Source organism: Neltuma alba, unplaced genomic scaffold (genome assembly GCF_004799145.2).
Source record: "Neltuma alba isolate B1F8T4 unplaced genomic scaffold, ASM479914v2 tig00001768_pilon, whole genome shotgun sequence".
Lineage (NCBI taxonomy): Eukaryota > Viridiplantae > Streptophyta > Magnoliopsida > Fabales > Fabaceae > Neltuma > Neltuma alba.
The window spans coordinates 8,309-27,306 of record NW_021632603.1 but is presented as its reverse complement, the minus strand read 5'-3'; the positions used below and the strand labels follow the sequence as shown (position 1 = coordinate 27,306).

The following is an 18,998-nucleotide window of genomic DNA, read 5'->3' as shown; positions in this document are numbered from 1 at the left end:
GGGAAAGGAATCGTCTTGCATAAACAAAAAGACAAATTGTAACATAAGAATCCCAGCTAAATGAGAGAGCCAAAATTAATGACCTAGAGAAAGAACAAAGAAAGGCAACAAAACCGTTGGGAAAATGATTCTGAAAAAACGAAATTTCACAAGTTCTTAGCATGCTTTGGTGCAAAAAAGAATAAGGAGTACTTGAGCTCCATCTGCAAAGACCTTTCTTATCATCCTCATCGTCTTCAGCAGCATCAGCTGCAGAGTTGAGAGCCTGCAAACTTGCTACCAACTTAGCCTTCCTCTCCTCGTATGTGAGTGTTTTCAGGTTGCACCTGCACAAGACACACAAGATTAGTCTTTATAACTCACCTCTGCTCAGATACAATGTGAAATTACCAGTGCAAATATTCAGAACCTTGAGCGCACCAAAGACACGATTGCCAGTCGTAGTCCTAATAAGACCAACATCAAGAAGAGCACGGAAAGGCCTCCCTAGTAGCAGAAGGATCGACAGAAAATTCCTCTCCTGAAGCCTAACCAATAACAATGTCTCCATCCTTATGAGCACAAAAATATGGGAGACAAAGAGGGAGAGTCTGCATATATACCTCTACATTGCCCTCATACTCCTCTTCCGTTTCAAGCATTTTAAGGACTCGACGAGCCAAAAGAAGACCAGTGAAATAAGACGGTTAAAAATAAATAACCAAATACATGAATCAAAAGGATTATGCAAAGGTGGAAGACATAGTGAAAAACAGAAATTTTGTCCAAGAGGTACCTGCAGCACAGTTTGCTAGACTTCAAGTCCATAGCGAGGCAACTGAGGTCGTATGCAGCAGCAAGAACAATATTGCCAGCACTATTAGCTGATGTTATTTGTGTAATAACATCTTTCTTTGTGTCTAATAATGAGGTTAAGGTTTATACTCAAGGAAACATTATCAAGGAAATAAAGTTTCACAAAGTCTAAGCGACACAGAGTTATATACATTGACACTAAAGTAATACAACCTAAACTGAATTCTACGCATAGAAAGTGAAATTATGCCAATCAAAACAATTACATGGTTTCTAAACTTCTCTAATTTATTGCCAGAGGAAAGACAAATTATTTAGATCCGTGTCTTCAAGAAAACATGATAACCATTCATCATTTATATCTACCTCAATAGAATAACCAGGAAGCACCTCAGTACCTTCAACTTTGTTGCTGTCTTGATTTAGCTCTTCAGGAAATGGAGCATCCTGTTCACATTCAATTTGAGAGCTGATTAATTTTCCTTTATTATTGTCTTGGTTTAGCTCTTCAGGAAATGGAGCATCCTGTTCGGACGCAATTTGAGAGCTGATTGATTCTCCTTCATCTTTCCTCATGCATCTGGGCCTGCTGATCCTGGAGACCACATACCCATAATCTGAAGAATTGTGTTCCTTTTGATGCACAAGACAACCATCAAGTCTGTACTCGTGCATTGTCCAACCATTTGTCCTCCTAGATCCTTTTTTCTTGGGCTCTTCTTCCTTCTTCTTCTCAATGAAGGAGAAGGCCCTCTTCGACCCAACATGTTTCTTCCCAGCGTAGATTTTCATGTCAGATTGACACCTCCAAGTACCAAACTTTGTGGCTCTCACAACCCTTGAAGAACAGCCATTTTTTTGGGTGCTCCAGTTCCTTAGTTTAGTGAAGAAGTAAAGAGTTTCCACTTCCCGATCATCAAACATCTTCCTCCAAGAACTGTCACCTCCATAAATGTCACAATCAATAATTGCATTACAAGGGAGGGGTTTGCCATTCACCTTCTTGTACAAGTAATGCCAAATCAATTCTTGGTCTGTTGGGTTAAACTTGTACCCTGGTGGAATTATTTCCATTCTCCGCAAGCAACTAGAAAATATTTGCAATCTATAGAATACGACGGGTCTCTGTCTTCTCTGCTTTTGAGTTTCACTGCATCAAGAAAAATGGTACAGTCAGCTATAGTCAACAATAGAATATCAAGTCATCATAAGCCATTAAGAGCAAGCGATAGAACGTGTTTTACATATGTACTCTGCGCTTTACACCAACACTGCATCATTCTATAAGCTCTATTCACACAGTTATTCATACGGTACTCTATTCACACCGTTATTATTATACAGTTCTAAAAATGCTTTAAAATATCATCCTTCTTTGTCAAAGCTCAAAAGTAAAACATTTTACATGCCAACGACTACAAGCGTAAAGTAATAGTGCATCTTACAAATTAGAATGAAGGTGGGAAAAAAACTAAAAATACCACACGGTCAAGAACATTAAAACACAAATCGGACTGCTGAAGTAGACGACGTAGCATTCTTATTTATTTACTTGATAACAGAAAAGGGCGAGAGGCATGAACTAAGGCACTACTTACCTACCGAAGGAAATGAAACCCAAAATCCAAATAGAAGCAGAGAAGGTCCAGGCGTTCAGCCCCGACTATTCAAATCGCTTTGAATCAATGATGACAATGATGACCACCAAAGAACTTAGGGCTCAGAAAGCTAAGAGGAAATCTTAAGAAAGCAGAAGCGTGATGAGAGAGAGAGAGCGCGAATGCGAAGGTGATTGAAAACAAATGAAGAGTTGGCTTTGATTAATCATGGAAATAGAAACCGCCTTAATTCCCAATTGGATTTGACCGTTGGAGAGATTTTGAGCTCCGATAGAAGATGAAGTTCTTGGCGGTAACGTGCTCTTCTTGGAAGCTAAATGGCGCCATTTTGAATTGGACCGTTGAAGCTTCCGCGCCCCCGCCCCTTCTCTCCGGTTCTGAATTTACGGTTGATGCCTCTTCAACCCCCCCCCCCCCAAAAAAAAAAAAAAACTCTCCTCTTCAAATTAGCAGCATTATCATTTCCCCCTTAATTTTTACTTCACTATAATAAAAGTATGTTGAGTAAAAAAATTTTATTTATTACTGATGGTAGTTGGATCAAAATTAACTCTTTTCAAATAAATTTGAGGATACAATTTTTTGAAAGATTTCATTTTCAGGTTACTCTTAGTTAAGCTTACATTTTCGGATAACTCGAATGATCATATAATTATGCCAATAAAAATATTTTTTATACATTGCTTATATAATTTAAACACTGGAAATAAGCTTTACTTATGTAAAAACATGTAGCATGTTTGCCGAATTTTTATACTATTACCATTTTTAAATAGTTTAAGTTATTATAAAATTAATATTTAATAGCCTTATTAATGGCACTTTTTCCAACCATATTAATGATAACTGATAGTTATTTTTATGATTTTTTTGCCAACTATTTATATGATTTTTTGACGGAAGTCATTTTTGAGTTTCAAAAATATATAAAATTGTTTGAAAAAATAACCAGTTAAATGAGACAATATTCAATGAGGGATATATTTTAAATGAACTTGAAAATGTCATTTGCTTTTCATAAACTTCATAAAAATTCAAAATTATTTAAACGTATGGTTGTGACCAATATATTACATTGAAATAAAAGCGTGACGTCAGAAATTAGTACTAAAAATTGAAAGAAATCAATGTTATTAGAAGAATATTATCATTACTTTTGAAACAGAGTGATGCGGAAACTTGCTGAAAATATTATTAACATACTACCTCCGCTTCTAATTATAAGCGTTAGTTGACTAATTTAAAAAAATTAAAAAAATAAATTAAGTTAGTTATTTATAATAAATAGATATTGTCTTTTCTAAAATATCCTTGCTAATCAAATATTGGTTAGAACTCCTATTATTAGAAGAATTATCTTAAAAAAAATACATAAATATTAGAAACAAAATATATTATGGTTTTAGATTTAAGACCAAAATAAAAATCAAATAAAATCTTATATTAAGAACCGAAAGCAGTATTATATTTAATTTTTCAATTGTGTTCTTTTTAAGGCTTCGGAATGAAGATTTTAAAGTATAAGAATAAAATATTACAAGAGGCAAAGCTAATTTTTCGATCAGTTCATGACGTTTGACAAGTAACTTTTTGAAAATAAAATTTCGTACAATGTGCAATACTAAGAAATTTATCAATGACTTGTTATTTTGCATGGTGATCATTTAATAAGTTCATGAGAACAACGTAAATTCTTCCAACTGGATATGGAAATTTAATCAGATTTCAGGGCAGCAACAGGACACTAAATGTATGGTAAAGGAATCGTCTAGCATAAACATGAAAACAAATTGTAAACATACCAATCCCAGCTAAACAAGAGATTAGTGACCTAGAGAAAGAACAAACAAAGGCAACAAAACTGTTGGAAATATGATTCTGAAAAAACCAAATTACACAAGTTCTTAGCATGCTTTGGCGCAAAATAGAACAACTTCCAATCAAATAGTACTTGAGATCCACCTGCAAAGACCTTATCTTTACTCGTCATCCTCATCGTCTTCAGCAGCATCAACTGCAGAGTTGAGAGCTTGCAAACGAGCGATCAACTTAGCCTTCCTCTCCTCGTATGTAAGTTTCTTCAGGTTGTACCTGCACAAGACACACAAGATTAGTCCTTAGCAACTCAACTCTGTTCAAATACTCTGAAAGTACCAGACATATGTCGCGGAATCAATAACAGTCTGAATTCTCATATATTGACAAAAATAAATATTCATGATCCGTTCAGAAAGAAATAAGAAAAAATATATAATTTTCGGACATAAACGTAATCTTTTGTTAAACCTGAATGAATAATGAATGCATAAATGCATCGGGAACCTACCTCTTATGTTCCTTTGGTTGCTTCTTCTCAGACTTCTTTGCTGTGGGGTCAGCACGAATGGCAGCATGAACCTTTTTGTACATCTCCTCAAGTCCATCGGCCTCTAATCCTCGCTTGGCATATTCACTAAAGTGTGACTGGTATTTCTCTGGTTCATCTTCCATCAAAGTCTGCGAAAAGTGATCACATTCACATGTGTTGTCATAAGTCATAATATTTCCCATGATAGACAGAAAATTTGGCAGCAAATAAACTCTTATCCCATACCTTCATATATGCAGCAACATGACCACCAAAGATATATCTGCGATGAACCTCAGGATCAAGCTCTTTCTTATCCTTGTTAAAACCAGCAAACCTTTTGTCGCTGTGAGGGATATCTAATCCCCCATCCAATGCTCCCTGTAATCATCAAATTTACTAAGCTCCACAACCATGAAAGTATCAATTCAAATAACAGTCATGCGTGTTAATCCAAAACTTTCTTTTAGAAAAGTGGCACATAAAAACAAGCGGAACGAGAGCACACTTTATCAAAACCAACCATGTAAACTTGTATGCTGAATTTGAATCACAATTCACCCTTAGTACAGCCAGAACTCAAACTCTGAGATTCAGAACAAAATCGAGCTGGAACCTAATTTTTAGGTCAAAATAGGAGGTAGAACCAAAGTGCAATATTCAGTACCTTGAGGGCGCCAAAGACACGATTGCCAGTTGTAGTCTTAATAAGACCAACATCGAGTAGAGCACGGAAAGGCCTCCTGGTATCAGAAGGTTCGACAGAAAAGTCCTCTCCTGAAGCCTGACCAATAACAATGTCACTATCCTCATAAGCACAAAAATATGAGACAGAAAGGAGAGTTTGCCTAAATACCTCTACGTTGCCCTCATACTCCTCTTCCATTTCAAGCATTTTAAGGACTCGACGAGCCAAGAGAAGACCAGTGCAATAAGCTGGTCGCATTCAAAAATATATGAATCACAAAGGTAATAAGCAGTTGGCAGAAGTCATGAAAAATTAAAATTACATCTAACAAGTACCTGCAGCATAGTTTGTAAGACCTACTTCAAGACCATAGCGTGGCAACTCATGAGCATATGCAGCAGCAAGAACAATATCACCAGCAATACTAGCGGATGATATTTGTGCAATAATATCTTTGTTTGTCTAATAATGAGGTTAAGGTTAATAATCAAATAAACATTTCCAAGAGTCTCACATAATGTTCAACTGCTTTGTTCAAGGTAGTACATCTGTTTAGAGGACCAATTCTTTTTTTCACAGCAAGGGTAATTAAATATTTTCAATTATTTTACTCAGTTGCCAGTAAGACGTGTTACTATGTAGAACCATATCAACAGCAACGGTAGATGTCATTTGAGGAACAATATTCTTGTTTGTCACATAATGAGGTTAATGTTCATACTCAAACAAAGGTGAGCAAATGAAAGAAAGTTTAAATGAAATTTCTAAAGCACTTTGCTTGAGGTTGTATGTCTGATAAGAACACTATTTCTTTTTTTTTTTACAGCAAGAGCATCAACATATTTTCACATTTTTTTCACTCAGTTGTTAGCAAGTCAAATATTAAGAGTATTGAGTATAGACCAATGGAAGGATACAAATCGAACAACAAAGCGATATTTGGGAGTGTTGTACTTGTTCTTGTCCTGATTGATCAAGCGAATCCTAGCTCGGTAATCAGTTTTTCCCTCTGCAGATGTTTTTGATCAAAGAGAAAAATCATACAAGAGGAAACAAATTATCAACCGCATAAAAAAGCAAAACTGGGACCAAGATAAAATCGATAGTACCTCTTCTTCTCTTAAACTTAACTTGATATCTCTTGAAGTACGCCTTTGATTTTTGAGCCTTAACGTATGCCTTCGTTGGAGAAATGAAAATAAAACAAACTTCAATTCAAAGCCATTAATAAACAATCTTAAACGTCTCGGCCTCAGACTAAAATCCAACAAAACTATAAAATTTAAACCACAAACAGAGGATCTGTAACATTGAAATCTGACAAATGGAAAAGCATAGAACTAAAGATGCCAAGCATCAGAAGCAAATCACCGCAAAAGAATGAATCAGAAATAGACGTTTGCTGCGTAAAACTGAGTCAATGCACCTACTTTATAACGTTAGCAAAGGAAGGTTCCACTAAAATTGCTTTTTCGTTAGTTTGCTAAGGATGCTACAGGAATTGACAAAGAACCCAGAACTAGCAAAAATGAATACGTACATAATACAATAGACTCGGTTTTGCCACAAATTATCCACCAAAGAGTCCAACTACAGCCCAGAAATACACCACAATCTCCTCCACAAAGAAGCCAGAATAACCAAAAATGTATGTACACAAACGAACCCATAAAACTAACACAAAATACCTATTCTCATTATTAACCACTAAATAGTCCCACTAATACCCAACAACACACTGCCATTTCCCCTATAAAGAAAACAATAGAAGTCCACATTTGCACAGAAACGACGGTAAAGAATGCAAATTCCTCCAGAACCAGCTACACAATAATGCAAACTCAGGGAGATACGTACCATCGATGATCTGCTCGAAAGATACAGAAGAGTGGAAGACGGCTCTCGAGGCCAAGAGAGCGCGTCGATTTGGCACAATCAGGTTTATAATGGAGGCTCGAAGACTGTGAAAATGTGATCTATTTCGTAGTAGGGTTTTGGGAGAAGTTTAATGGGCTAGGTCTTACTAGCCCAATTCACACTCTTTGTCGGCCCACTATCAATGTCAAAAGCAGATTTTTTCCAGCTATAAAATATCAATATATCATCATCAAATATTATGAAGTTTGAATCTGAATTACCGTATAAATCATATCGATGTTATTATAAAACATTATTTCTGTAACAACGTTCTTTTTCCTTAATTTAATATGGGGATCAAATCTAGTTATTATTTTTTCGGTAAAAAAATCTAGTTGTTATTTAAAAAGAAGTAAGTTAGTACTATAGCTTTTTTTTCGCGGGAATAACTGTTATTTTACAAAATTTCAATATTTTCTCACCTATTTTGGAATAATAAAAAATAAATATATAGATCTCATAAAAATCTTGGGGGGAATCCCAATTAAATCCAATTGAAATATCAAAATTCAAGTTAAGGCTTGTACTTTTAACAAATCCCTAATTAGGTCAAGAAGTCTTATTAAAAATTTTTCAATGTTGTTAAAAAACTAAAATACCCCTTTAAATTAGCACATTGGTAATTGTACCAATTAATTTATGACCTAGTTTCTTTTTTCTTTTTTTTTTGAGATGCTGTCAGATGACGTGTCGGCTTCATGCATTCCTGCAGCAATGTCCATATATTGTTAAAAGGCTAAAATGCATGTTTTTTGTATAAATTTATATCAAGCAATTTATATTATTTCATCCATCTCATCAAATCTTGGAAAAATTATTTAGATCTTTAGTACAAGTTCATATTAATTATTGGTATGAATTTTAGTAATGAGACTATAAGATATAACATGATAAGAACGTTTATATGACAGATATAGCAAAGCAATTAAGAAAGAAATGAAAATTTTGATGCTAAAATCTATAAATACATTAAGATTATGATTTTTTAACTGTAAGAAAAAAAAATTTCTTCAAAAAATTATTAATTTAATGGAGTAGGAATGAGGCAACTAAAAGGTTGTTGTTCCCATTATGGAAAAAAAAAAAAAGGTTTATGTTCCCATAAATTTCTCATCAATATATAGAGCCGTCAAAACGGGCCAAGTCCATCGGGTCAGCTCTCTTAAACCCTTTTAAATAGAGGGTCAGGCTTGTATTTTAGGTGATTTAAAAAGAAATTGGGCTTAAAAGGGCTAGCCCTATAGGGCTCAAAAATAAAAGGACCAACCCTTTAGGGCCAAGAGCTAGCCTTTTTAAGCCCGCCTATTTTTTTTATTATTATCAATATATTTATAAAGTTATAGATTAGTCTTTTATGAATAAGTTTAAATTAGAAAAATATTTAGAAGAATCAATATTCAAGCTAAATAATTGAAAAGAATTAGATGTCTTGGACTTGTGGAAGAACAATTAAAATCAATTTTCAATTATTTCAAGAATGATAGCTGATATTCTTAACATGTTAATCACCATAATAGCTAATAGATTTTCATTTACCATCGGTTTACATATCTTAACAAAGTGTAAAACTCTTCTTATTCGAACAAATATTTAGGCTCTTATTTGCACTTATAACTACTGCATAGTTTTATTTTAGATAAGGTAAATGAAGACAAAAACCTTAATATTTTTATCACTGAAAAAAAGTTCACTTGTAGTAAAGAACAATCAATATTGCTGATCTTGATAATACTGATGAAAATGAAGATAAAGATAATAATGATGTTGATATTGTTAATCTTTAGCTGTTAGGTTTTTATCTTTCTGTTTTTCATGTTTTGTTAGATTTTGATTTTTTTTTATTTTGGACAATAGTTTATTGGCATTTAATTTTTTTTTCTATACACCACTAATTTATTTTACTTATATTTATAATTTGAATAAAAAATCTTAGAAGTTTTGTTGTTTTATTTTTTATTTTAAAATAATTAAAAAAATTTAAATTTTAAAAAATAACATAAAAGGGCCAGCCCTTTTAAGCCCTGAGCTTGCATGTCCAAAGGCCGGGCTTTAATAATTAGATAATTTTAAGGTATGTGGGCTTTAAAAGGCCAGTCCTATTAGGCCCTGGCCCTTCAAGGGCTAGCCCTTTAGGGCCGAGCTAGTCCTTATTGACAGCTCTATCAATATATTAGAGTTAGTACAAAATGTTATATTACGCATTGTCGATTTTCTGATGTTAGTATTTTCAAATTTTCTTATGTAAGACTTTTTTTTATAAATAAATACTATATAATGTCAAGTTTTCATGGTTTAATTTTTTTGTTTTAAAAAATAATATTATTTTAAATTATAAAAGGACATTTTAGTCTTTTGATAATATTCAAAAATCCCTAATAAGGCCTCTTAGCTTAATTAAGAATTTGTTAAAAATGTAGGCTTTAATTTGAATTTTGATATTTTAAGAGGATTTAATTAGGATTTTCCCAAAATCTTAATTCAAATCATAAATATTAGCAAAAACTATTATTCACATTTTCAAAACTAAATTAAATCAAACTATTGTTCTAGATGCTAATAAACCATTGTCCAAATGTAATGCATGTCATTAATGATTTTTCAAGCTTCATTGTTTCAAACATGACATGAGTGATAAAGATAAAATGCTTTTACATGCAGCATAGGTTCTTAGAAGAGAAGAGAAAAGATGGTAGGTACAGTGATATGCATGCAAAAAAAAAAAAAATCTGCACGATGGAAAGAGATAGATATGCAAGAAAGATAAGCATTTACGCGACATGCTCTAAATATATACTTTTTGTTGATAATATATTTTTAACAATGAAAGCAAAAAATGTTAACTCTAAACTTGAAGAAAAGCTTGAGAGATTTTCACCTAAGTAAGAGTAAGACAAATTATATACTATCTCCAGTTTTTAGTATAACAATTAGTTTGATATTTATTTTAATTTTAAATATGATGTTCTAATTCATTTGATCTCTTATTTTTATTTAGTTTTTTTAAAGTAATCGTTATAATAGTTGTACATATTAAATATTTCATTAAATAGTATTTATAGCTAACACACATGATTAGCAAGAGTATTTTAGAAAAAACAATACTTATTTATTATAAATAACTAATTTAATTAATTTTTTTAATATACTCAAATTAGTTAACTAGTCTTTATATAAGAGCCGAAAATAATATATAAAAAGTTTCATAAAAGGTACGTTATTTTTTTTTTTACCGGAATAAAAGGTACGTTGAAAGTAACTTAAAGGTTAAAATGTCACATCACAGCATGTCACAAGTAAGAAAGTTTAGTTATTCGGAGGTTTTTATACAAAATGGCAGTAGACTTGATGGAAACGTTACATATAGAATAAGCTAAATGATTCAAATGGAGAAAAATTGTATGAATGATTTGTAAAAGGAAAGAACCTAATAAATTTAAAAAGAAGTTTTGTTAAATTGCTGCGTGACCTATAATGCTACATGGCAACACATGTTAAGAACAATAATAACATAAGATCAAGATTATGGAGATTAATAATTTAATACTACTTCCGGTTCTAATTACAAAATCCTATTTGTTTGTAGACCATAAATAAAGTCTTATAAATAGGATCGGAGGTAGTATGTTGAAATGAATACAAAAAAATTTTTTTTAAAAAAAAAACATAAGATTCATTATCAACATTTATCAATAAAGAAGAGTTGGCATGACATCTATTAAAAGAGGAGTAATAAAAAAAAATGTTTTACATGGGTTTGAACATACAAAGAACAAGGGTGATTAGTGGCATTAGTGAAAAGAGTGGGATAAACAATTGAGTTTTGTGAAGATAAATCATTTGTTAGACATAACATTTTGTTGAACCATATATCAAAATATATGACTATTGATAGAGTATAATAATATCATGCAACTAATATAGTTGACCATTCCTACTGAAATAACACTGCTTGTTGTTATATAAGATGTAAGAATATTTTTAAAAGATTGAATGAATTTTATTTTTTAAATATGAAATCTAATATTAATGTTAGATTCAAGCGTTGAGTCACACACATGGAGGAGCCCTCTTAATGTCGCTTCTTTCCTTAATAAATTTTAAACTTATGATTTGGTTTAACATATATGAAGCCGCCTCCGCTGGACAAGAAAACATGACCTCAACAGAGAATGTACACCTTCATAGCTTTACCTACCTATGCAAAGATATGCTGAAAGGACTTGCGAAAATGCTTATGTATGATTTTACAAGAATTATACTACTTCCAGTCCTTAATATAAGACCTTATTTGATTTTTATTTTAGTCCTAAATATAATATCTTAATCAACTTTGTCTATCATGTTTATACATTCTTTTCCAATATAATCCTTCTAGTAATAATAATTCTAACTAATACACTTGATCAATAAGGATATTTTAAAAAACACAACACTTATTTATTACAAATAACTAACTTAACTTATTTTTTTAATCTCATCAAATTAGTTAACTAGCTCTTATAATTAGAACAAGAGGTAGTACATGATCTAAGATGAAGGACCTATCACCAAAAAATAAAGGACTAGGCATAAATTCATATACCCTATATCAATACGAGTATATCACAGTCACAATGAACAAAAAAGGAACATTTTTAATACCCAATTAAGTACATAATCCGAAAAACACCCACAAGAGTCTGAGACATTTTTGTGTAAATATCTTTCCAAACAAAATAATGTTAAAACATAATTGTATTTGCAAATCGTTATCTTGAAAGCTTAAGAATTTAATCGGTATTCCCAGTTAGGGTTGATACTCATTATCTCTACTTCCTTTATCTGAACATCAGCTCTATAACACTTAAATACCTCTACTGCTGTAGCTGATAGGCGAACACAGCCATTCATATAAAGAATTGATAGACTCTTGCACCCATTCTGTATAGATCGCAACCCAAGATCACAAAGATTGCGACATCGGTTAACGTGTAGTCTCTCCAGATTCTGACAATTTAATCCGATCGCTTGCCAGCCGCATAGCTTGACCTCATGACACAAGGCTAAGTTCCATTCCTGAAGTAATGGACATCCCTTGGTGATCGCAACAATCGATGCATCACAAACAGATCTGCACATCCGAAAGTCGAGGAATTTGAGGTTTGAGGAAAATCCTATTCCTGCTGTGGGATCTCCAAAAGGAGACCAACATAAACAGGAAACATTTAAATACTCTAGCCCACCACCACTAACAATTCCCTTTATCCCATCTGGGATAAGCTTACAAGAATCAGCTTCCAGATAAGCTAGAGTTTCTGAGCACCCTTCAAAGCCCACACCAGCAATACCATCACAGTTTGATATCTTAACTACCTGAAGTTGGCGGCAGTTCCGCGTGAGAGCTTTTACTCCTTTGTCAGATATTTGTGAACAATATGACAGGTTCACATGTTTCAAGGACAAGCAACCATTAGCTAAAGTCTCCAATCCATTATCAGTAATTTTGAGGCAACGATAGAGACTAATTGCCTTCAATAAGGGGCAACCAGAAGCAATCAAGGATAGACCATAGTCAGTAACATTGGAACAACAATCCAGATGAAGATTCTGTAAATTTGAACCATAGCTTTGCACGTAGGTCAATCCTGAATCAGTTATGTCTGTACAACCAGATAAATATAATGATTCTAAATGTTGAAAGCGGCTTAGCAACCGATGGAGATGGAATGCTTCAACACAAAAAGGCTTCATAGATAATGAGGGAGGACCAAATATGGTGAATGAACATTGAAACTGCAAGGATCGACGGTTCAAATTTTGAATCTGGAGCCACCGCCGGCAAGTCAGGCCAAATGATTGACGATCGATGCTACTATTTAAACAATGAAAAATAAAGGCAAGGCAATCATCTGGGAGGTGCATGATTGATGTAAAACCTTCCATGCAAACCCCTCTAAGATTCCTCTGAATAAGGCTGTAATGATCGAATCTTTACAGTAAATTTCCTATGAGAACTAGATGAACTGGCTGAGTTAAATCCACAAAGTGCCGGTGAGTCTGCATATCCGTAGCCAATAAGAACCCCACATTTGCGGCAAAGCAGTTTAGTTCTTGAATGATGACCACAAAAAGAGATAGGAAAACAATTTATTTTATCAACCTGTGTGAACCGGCTGAGATCAACTGAATCAAATGAGATTGATCCTTTCTTTATGGACTTTTTATATTCAGAACCTATGTCAGATGTGATTCGATTTGAGGATGTCAAGTTCAGAGGATATCCACAAGAGCCACAACTGCACAGTGGACGACCAAATATCAGGATAAGGATGATATGAATCATAGAATAAAACCCCCAGAGAAAAGAAAAAACTTGGGCACTTGTGCCTCATATGCTTAACATATTTTTTTGAACCAAATTTGTGACGTATTTTTTACCTATGATAGCCTGTAACTAGTTCTTGCTATTAACATTTTAAATTTTTTAAAAATTTAAAATTCTAGAAAAGCATGTTAAGTATATAAGGTTAAACCGTTTTATTTTCTCCCAAAAAAGGTATCCTACAAAAAATAAAAATAAATGGTAGAAATATTATTTCAAAAGGGTAAAAATAGCAGCATTCTGAATTTCATCCGCGCACAATACTTGGATAACATAGATTCTTTCCTTACATTTTATACAAATTCGAATTCTAAATTTGCAGAACAGAATGCAGGACAGTTCAATAATGGTTAAACTGGACAAGAAAATTTATCTTGAGTTAATTAGGAGAGGGTAAAGAATAAAAGGCCAAACCAAGACCCTGACCCCCAGCAACTATAAAAGCATGCCAAAAACAGGGGGAAACAAGAGAAAACAGATCAGCGCCATTACTGTTTCTTCTTTTAGCATGGGTCCACTTTATCTAAATACATTTTTTTTTTCATGCAGAAGACAGTAAGGAGAAGACCGTAAGGTCATGTTTGGTGAGCACACCCTCAGGTAGAAAAATGATGAGGGAATGAGGACGTAAATGGAAATCTTCCTCATAAATCTAATAGAAAAAGTAACAAAAAAGAACAAGCACTGTTGTGTAATAATAACATTAATAGAATAGACATTGTAAAAATTATTTAGGACTTACTTTTCATTCTTGCCATTATCCTTCCCTCTCCATTTGGGTACCAAACATTTCCTAAATTCGTATAATAATAGCAAGAAACATTCACAACCAATTATATACACTGAAAACTAGATATGTAACCTTTTCTCCGCAGCTTCACTTGCCCTAAAGCCAACTTTGTATACTTCTTCCACCACACTCTAGAAAAGCCAGGTGAAAGGTAGGAAAGGATTTAACGAAAATTAAAAGCTTCTTAAACACCCCCACCCTCCAAAGATGAAACTCACTGGCCATGCTTGCTTAGCTCTTCTCAGTAGCTTTACTCTCAATCGTGATATGAAACCAATCTAATATTCACATCTAATAGACTCAAACAATATTCACCAGCTTGGTCACAGCCTATCCAAATGCTCTTCTAAAACGTTTATTTTCCTAGTAACTGCTTTGACCCTAGTCTTCAATCTATGTGGCAAAAACTAATAACATATGATTCTCTATATTTTCTATACCTTTGCAGTCAGATAATTTGGGAAATCCTCATGAAATAATCACATAAAATGAATGATATGGTTAAATCCGTGTTCCTAACACAACTACAGCTTTCTGTTTCAGCCTTTACAAAATAAATTAACAGACATTCAAGATGATATAAACTTAAAAAGAAAGAAGGAAGGAAGGAAGGAAGGAAGGAAAGGAAAAAGGAAACAAAAGAGCCAATATTTCTCTTGATCACATCAACTAAAGGAGCATAGTAACCCAGGGGAACAAAAGACGACCATTTAACCCCACAACGGATTATTTTCTTCGTTTATGATTTTATCAGACAATAAGCAGATCAAACTAATCGAATCAAACCATGCTCAAGTTACCCGTATCCTTTCATCTTTTTAAATAACAGTTGTTGATGTAGTTAGCAGAAAGAATAGAAAAAACAGTGATTATGTGGCTATTTAAATACTGAAGACTTAAGTCACGTTACTAAGATATAAAAAACAGGCATGCAGAAGAAGCATACAGTAAGATGTAGGAACAATAGCTTATATGGCTTTGTATGATACCATGATATCTATGCCTTGTCCCTTGCTAAAGCTGCAAACTGATGCATGAGCTTCATTAAATATTACGCCCATGTAGTAGGGCATAATTGCACCTACAGCAAGAAGACATTGGCCCAAAAACTTTTATTCCACATATCCACAGTACACCAAGCAGTTAAAATTTCTTTAACAAAGCCATATAATGCCACTTAATAGGTCGTCTTCTTTTTTTTTTTTGGGCAGAAAATTGCCATAATCTCTGAGTGTATATTTATATCTGAATGGTTGATTTGTACCACCAAAATGACTATGAAACTTTCCAGTGACCTTCAATTCTACAAATTATTTAACTTCTCAGTTTCAAGATAAATTGTAAATAGATTAAATCATTGTCAAGAATCATGAAGTTCACATTGAATTGAATGTTGATTGTCCTAAAATTATATTCAGGTTTTCATCTTTAGCACCTAGCTTTTTTGTGCGACTCTGATAGTGACAAGTCTTACCAAGTTTTGCATGTCGAATTATCAGCATTTCCAGCGAAATCATATAGTAATTGAGACAATAAATTATAAGCCATTACAACAAATCATTAAGATGCTAATCTCGTCTCCTTCTTCAGTATTTTCATCTTATTTTCTTGGTTTTCTTGACAAAGCACCCTTTCAACCAAATCCAATCACCCTAAATGTTTATGCCCTGCTACTTCCACTAAAACACTTTAAGTTAAATTGAATGTTTCCATTTTCCAACTTCCAAACCTTCAAAATCCATAAGAACCCAAACCCCACCAAGGGTCAACCATAGGAAGACGTCCACATCAGAAGAGACCAGAAGCACAAACATGAATCACAAGCATCATTAAACATAAAAGGAAAAACAAAAAATAAATCTGCTTCATGTCCCTATGATACGCAGATGAATATGAGTAAAGTAACAATGACGTAGGTGTAAAGTAGCTCTCACGTGCTTGGGTGGCACTAAAGCCACTGTCATGTTTGTAGAAGGCTTCAAGGGAGGCATTGAATAATAGCTCAGGCCATTTGAAAGTATCTTGGAAACTGTCTGATGAGCTTTTGCCTAAACTAAAGAGCATGACATGTATTCAATGACTAAACCAAGATAAGTTAACTAGGTAGAAGTATCGAGAGATGAGAATAAGACAATAATTTAATATGTTTATGAAGCAAAAACATGAAATACAATACACAATATGGATAGGTAGGCATTCTAAGAATCTTACACTATTATCCTCCTAAAGACATTTACCAAATAAAAATGTATTAACCAAAATTATTCATGTATAGCAGAAAATATAGGAAAGAATTTTCCATGTCTTATCAAGCTGAGGTTCTTAGTCTCTCTTTCTACTTTGTTTTTTTTTGGATAATTTTCCTTCTTCTTAGGTACAATTATGTCCAACTCTTGTTCGGTGCAAGTTCAACACATGGTCAGTAGGTGCTCAAGATGTGCTGGACAACTATCAACAATGTGTTGCGAAGACAGTAGTGTTGGGAATAGCTGGGTAACTTAATAAGCTGACAGAGTGGTCAACGAAAATCAGCGTTCATTTTGAAAAGCAAACAGTCCAATCAGGTGATGAAAATATCCAGTCAGCTAGGTAAAATAGCTACAACGGGATGTCAATTCTGTGAATAAGCAGTCAACCAGGTACATGGAACCAGTTGAGCAGATGCCATAACTGGTCAATAGGGTACCTGGCGAGTGTATGTGTCAAAAAGTGACTAATAATTTCAAATTTCAAAGCGATTTCTTGGTCTTGGTGGCTTTAGTTCCAGAGTCATGTCCTTTTAAGGAAACATCATGGTGACTCATTATATGGACATACACATAACATTCAAAATAAAATTTAAATGAGAGGTGTTGGCTCGACATTCAATATAAAGGATTGGCTCGCCATACGACTCTGATTTTCTCTGATCCATGATTTTATTCTAGAAGGAGTGAGATCCATGACTTGCCAAGTATTCTCTCCCAAATGCGTTGGATAACTTCCAGAAGTTTATCATCAAATAAATGGCATTAGGTATGATTTGAAATGTCAACCCCAGGGTAATGCATAAATTATTTACCTTGGCCATAATAACACGTTCACAAATCAGTCAATGCATATACAAATATCTACATTACAATTTTTGACAAATATACAAATAAATTGCTACCAGGAATCAAAGCCCATAAAAATTCCACAAATTCTACACCCCATTGAAGGATAATTGCTTAACAAAAGGCTGAAAATTCACCAGCTTTACCCGATAACAAGCTGCTTCGGGTAAAACCTATGAGCCAGATCAAAAACGGGAAGAAATAGAAAACGAGAATTACCTGTACGAGACGTCAGCTGGTGACATCCTCCCTTATTATGATAGTGATCAGGACATGCCATCATGGTCCATCGAGTTCGCGATTAGGTGCAGCAAATTGCCAGGGGAAAAAGACCTCCAAGTGGGAAAAAAACAAACACAGAAATCAGAGTAGACTCCGAGACGATGAGGCTCCGAGATGAGAGATGGTGATTATTCGATGCCCCTCACTCCCTTCTCTTAGTGTCTCTCTTCTTCCTTCTTCGATGCTTCTTACGCAGATTGGAGATTTATAAACCAATCAAACCAGCTGATTTGGTTTTCCATGAACTCCTTGATTTGGTCCTTTAATGAGAAAAATACTAAACAACATCTGGCGTAACTCTTCCCGTTTGACCATATACCGAATCTGTCAGAGACATAAACTTTTCCTTTCCCTATCTGCCGTAGACATCATTAATTATTAGACCGGGTGGGTGTTTGAGAAAATAAATCACTTAAAATTTTCAAAATTTTATTTATATACAAATTTAGTTTGGAATTTTATTTAAGAAAAACTAATATTTCTATCTTTAAATTTTGTCTCATTTGATACTCAACACTTAAATTTTAATGTAATACAACTCAATTTGTATAGTTTTGATTCGATTATAATTCAATCCTTAAGTTTTGACTCATTATACTTACAATTTTAATCATTCAAAGCTTTAATCCTTATATTTTAAAAGATTAAATTATATATTTAATTAAATTCTGGGGAGCAAAATAGTTTTAAATGGTTAAAACTATAATAACTGAGTTATAGTGAGGTCTAAGGATAAATTAGATTGGGCCATAATTATAGAGATTAAAAAAATTAATTTTTTCTTTTATTTAACAATTAAGTATATAATTTATCCATAATTATATAAAAATTTAAAAGATTTAATAGAGAATTTAATAGTTAAAAAAATATTTATATATAATCTAGAAAAAATTAATATCGCAGTACTTATTATAAGGAATGCCATATTATTTTTTCTTATAATTTATTAATTTATATAATTTTATTTATCCCATTGATTTTGATTATTTGAAATTGTAACATAACAGAATCCAGCATCACATGCTAAGGAACTATAAATTTGATTCTAGGTCAAAAAGCAAATGTTTCCAAGAAGAATGCAATGACTTGGATTGCTACAAAAGC

The 18,998-nt window shown here is 33.3% G+C and overlaps 3 protein-coding genes across 8 annotated transcripts; all 3 read right to left on the bottom strand.

Annotated features, from left to right (window-relative positions):
* Positions 1-1,083: 1,083 nt before the first annotated feature.
* On the bottom strand, positions 1,084-1,869 carry LOC114711141 (NAC domain-containing protein 79-like). Its single transcript, XM_028895493.1, has one exon. The coding sequence runs from the start codon at positions 1,867-1,869 to the stop codon at positions 1,084-1,086; it is 786 nt and encodes a 261-aa protein (XP_028751326.1).
* A 2,268-nt stretch (positions 1,870-4,137) lies between these two features.
* LOC114711131 (60S ribosomal protein L5) lies at positions 4,138-7,348 on the bottom strand. The gene is made up of 9 exons (XM_028895483.1): positions 7,307-7,348; positions 6,559-6,628; positions 6,367-6,458; positions 5,785-5,911; positions 5,618-5,697; positions 5,429-5,545; positions 5,008-5,142; positions 4,741-4,910; positions 4,138-4,505 (listed from the first exon to the last, which is right to left on the bottom strand). The coding sequence occupies exons 1-9, from the start codon at positions 7,307-7,309 to the stop codon at positions 4,394-4,396; spliced, it is 906 nt and encodes a 301-aa protein (XP_028751316.1). The 5' UTR covers positions 7,310-7,348; the 3' UTR covers positions 4,138-4,393.
* Positions 7,349-11,980: 4,632 nt separating this feature from the next.
* LOC114711093 (F-box/LRR-repeat protein 12-like) lies at positions 11,981-18,202 on the bottom strand. Of its 6 annotated transcripts, none has more exons than XM_028895458.1 (4): positions 17,832-18,202; positions 16,452-16,570; positions 15,507-15,598; positions 11,981-13,641 (listed from the first exon to the last, which is right to left on the bottom strand). In XM_028895458.1, exon 4 carries the CDS (start codon positions 13,286-13,288, stop codon positions 12,128-12,130), a length of 1,161 nt encoding a protein of 386 aa, XP_028751291.1. In that variant the 5' UTR covers positions 13,289-13,641; positions 15,507-15,598; positions 16,452-16,570; positions 17,832-18,202; the 3' UTR covers positions 11,981-12,127. The 6 variants fall into 6 exon arrangements, with proteins under 6 accessions (XP_028751291.1, XP_028751288.1, XP_028751303.1 ...); XM_028895455.1 differs by having other exon boundaries at positions 16,452-16,565; XM_028895470.1 differs by lacking the exon at positions 15,507-15,598 and having other exon boundaries at positions 16,452-16,565.
* Between the last annotated feature and the right edge of the window lie 796 nt (positions 18,203-18,998).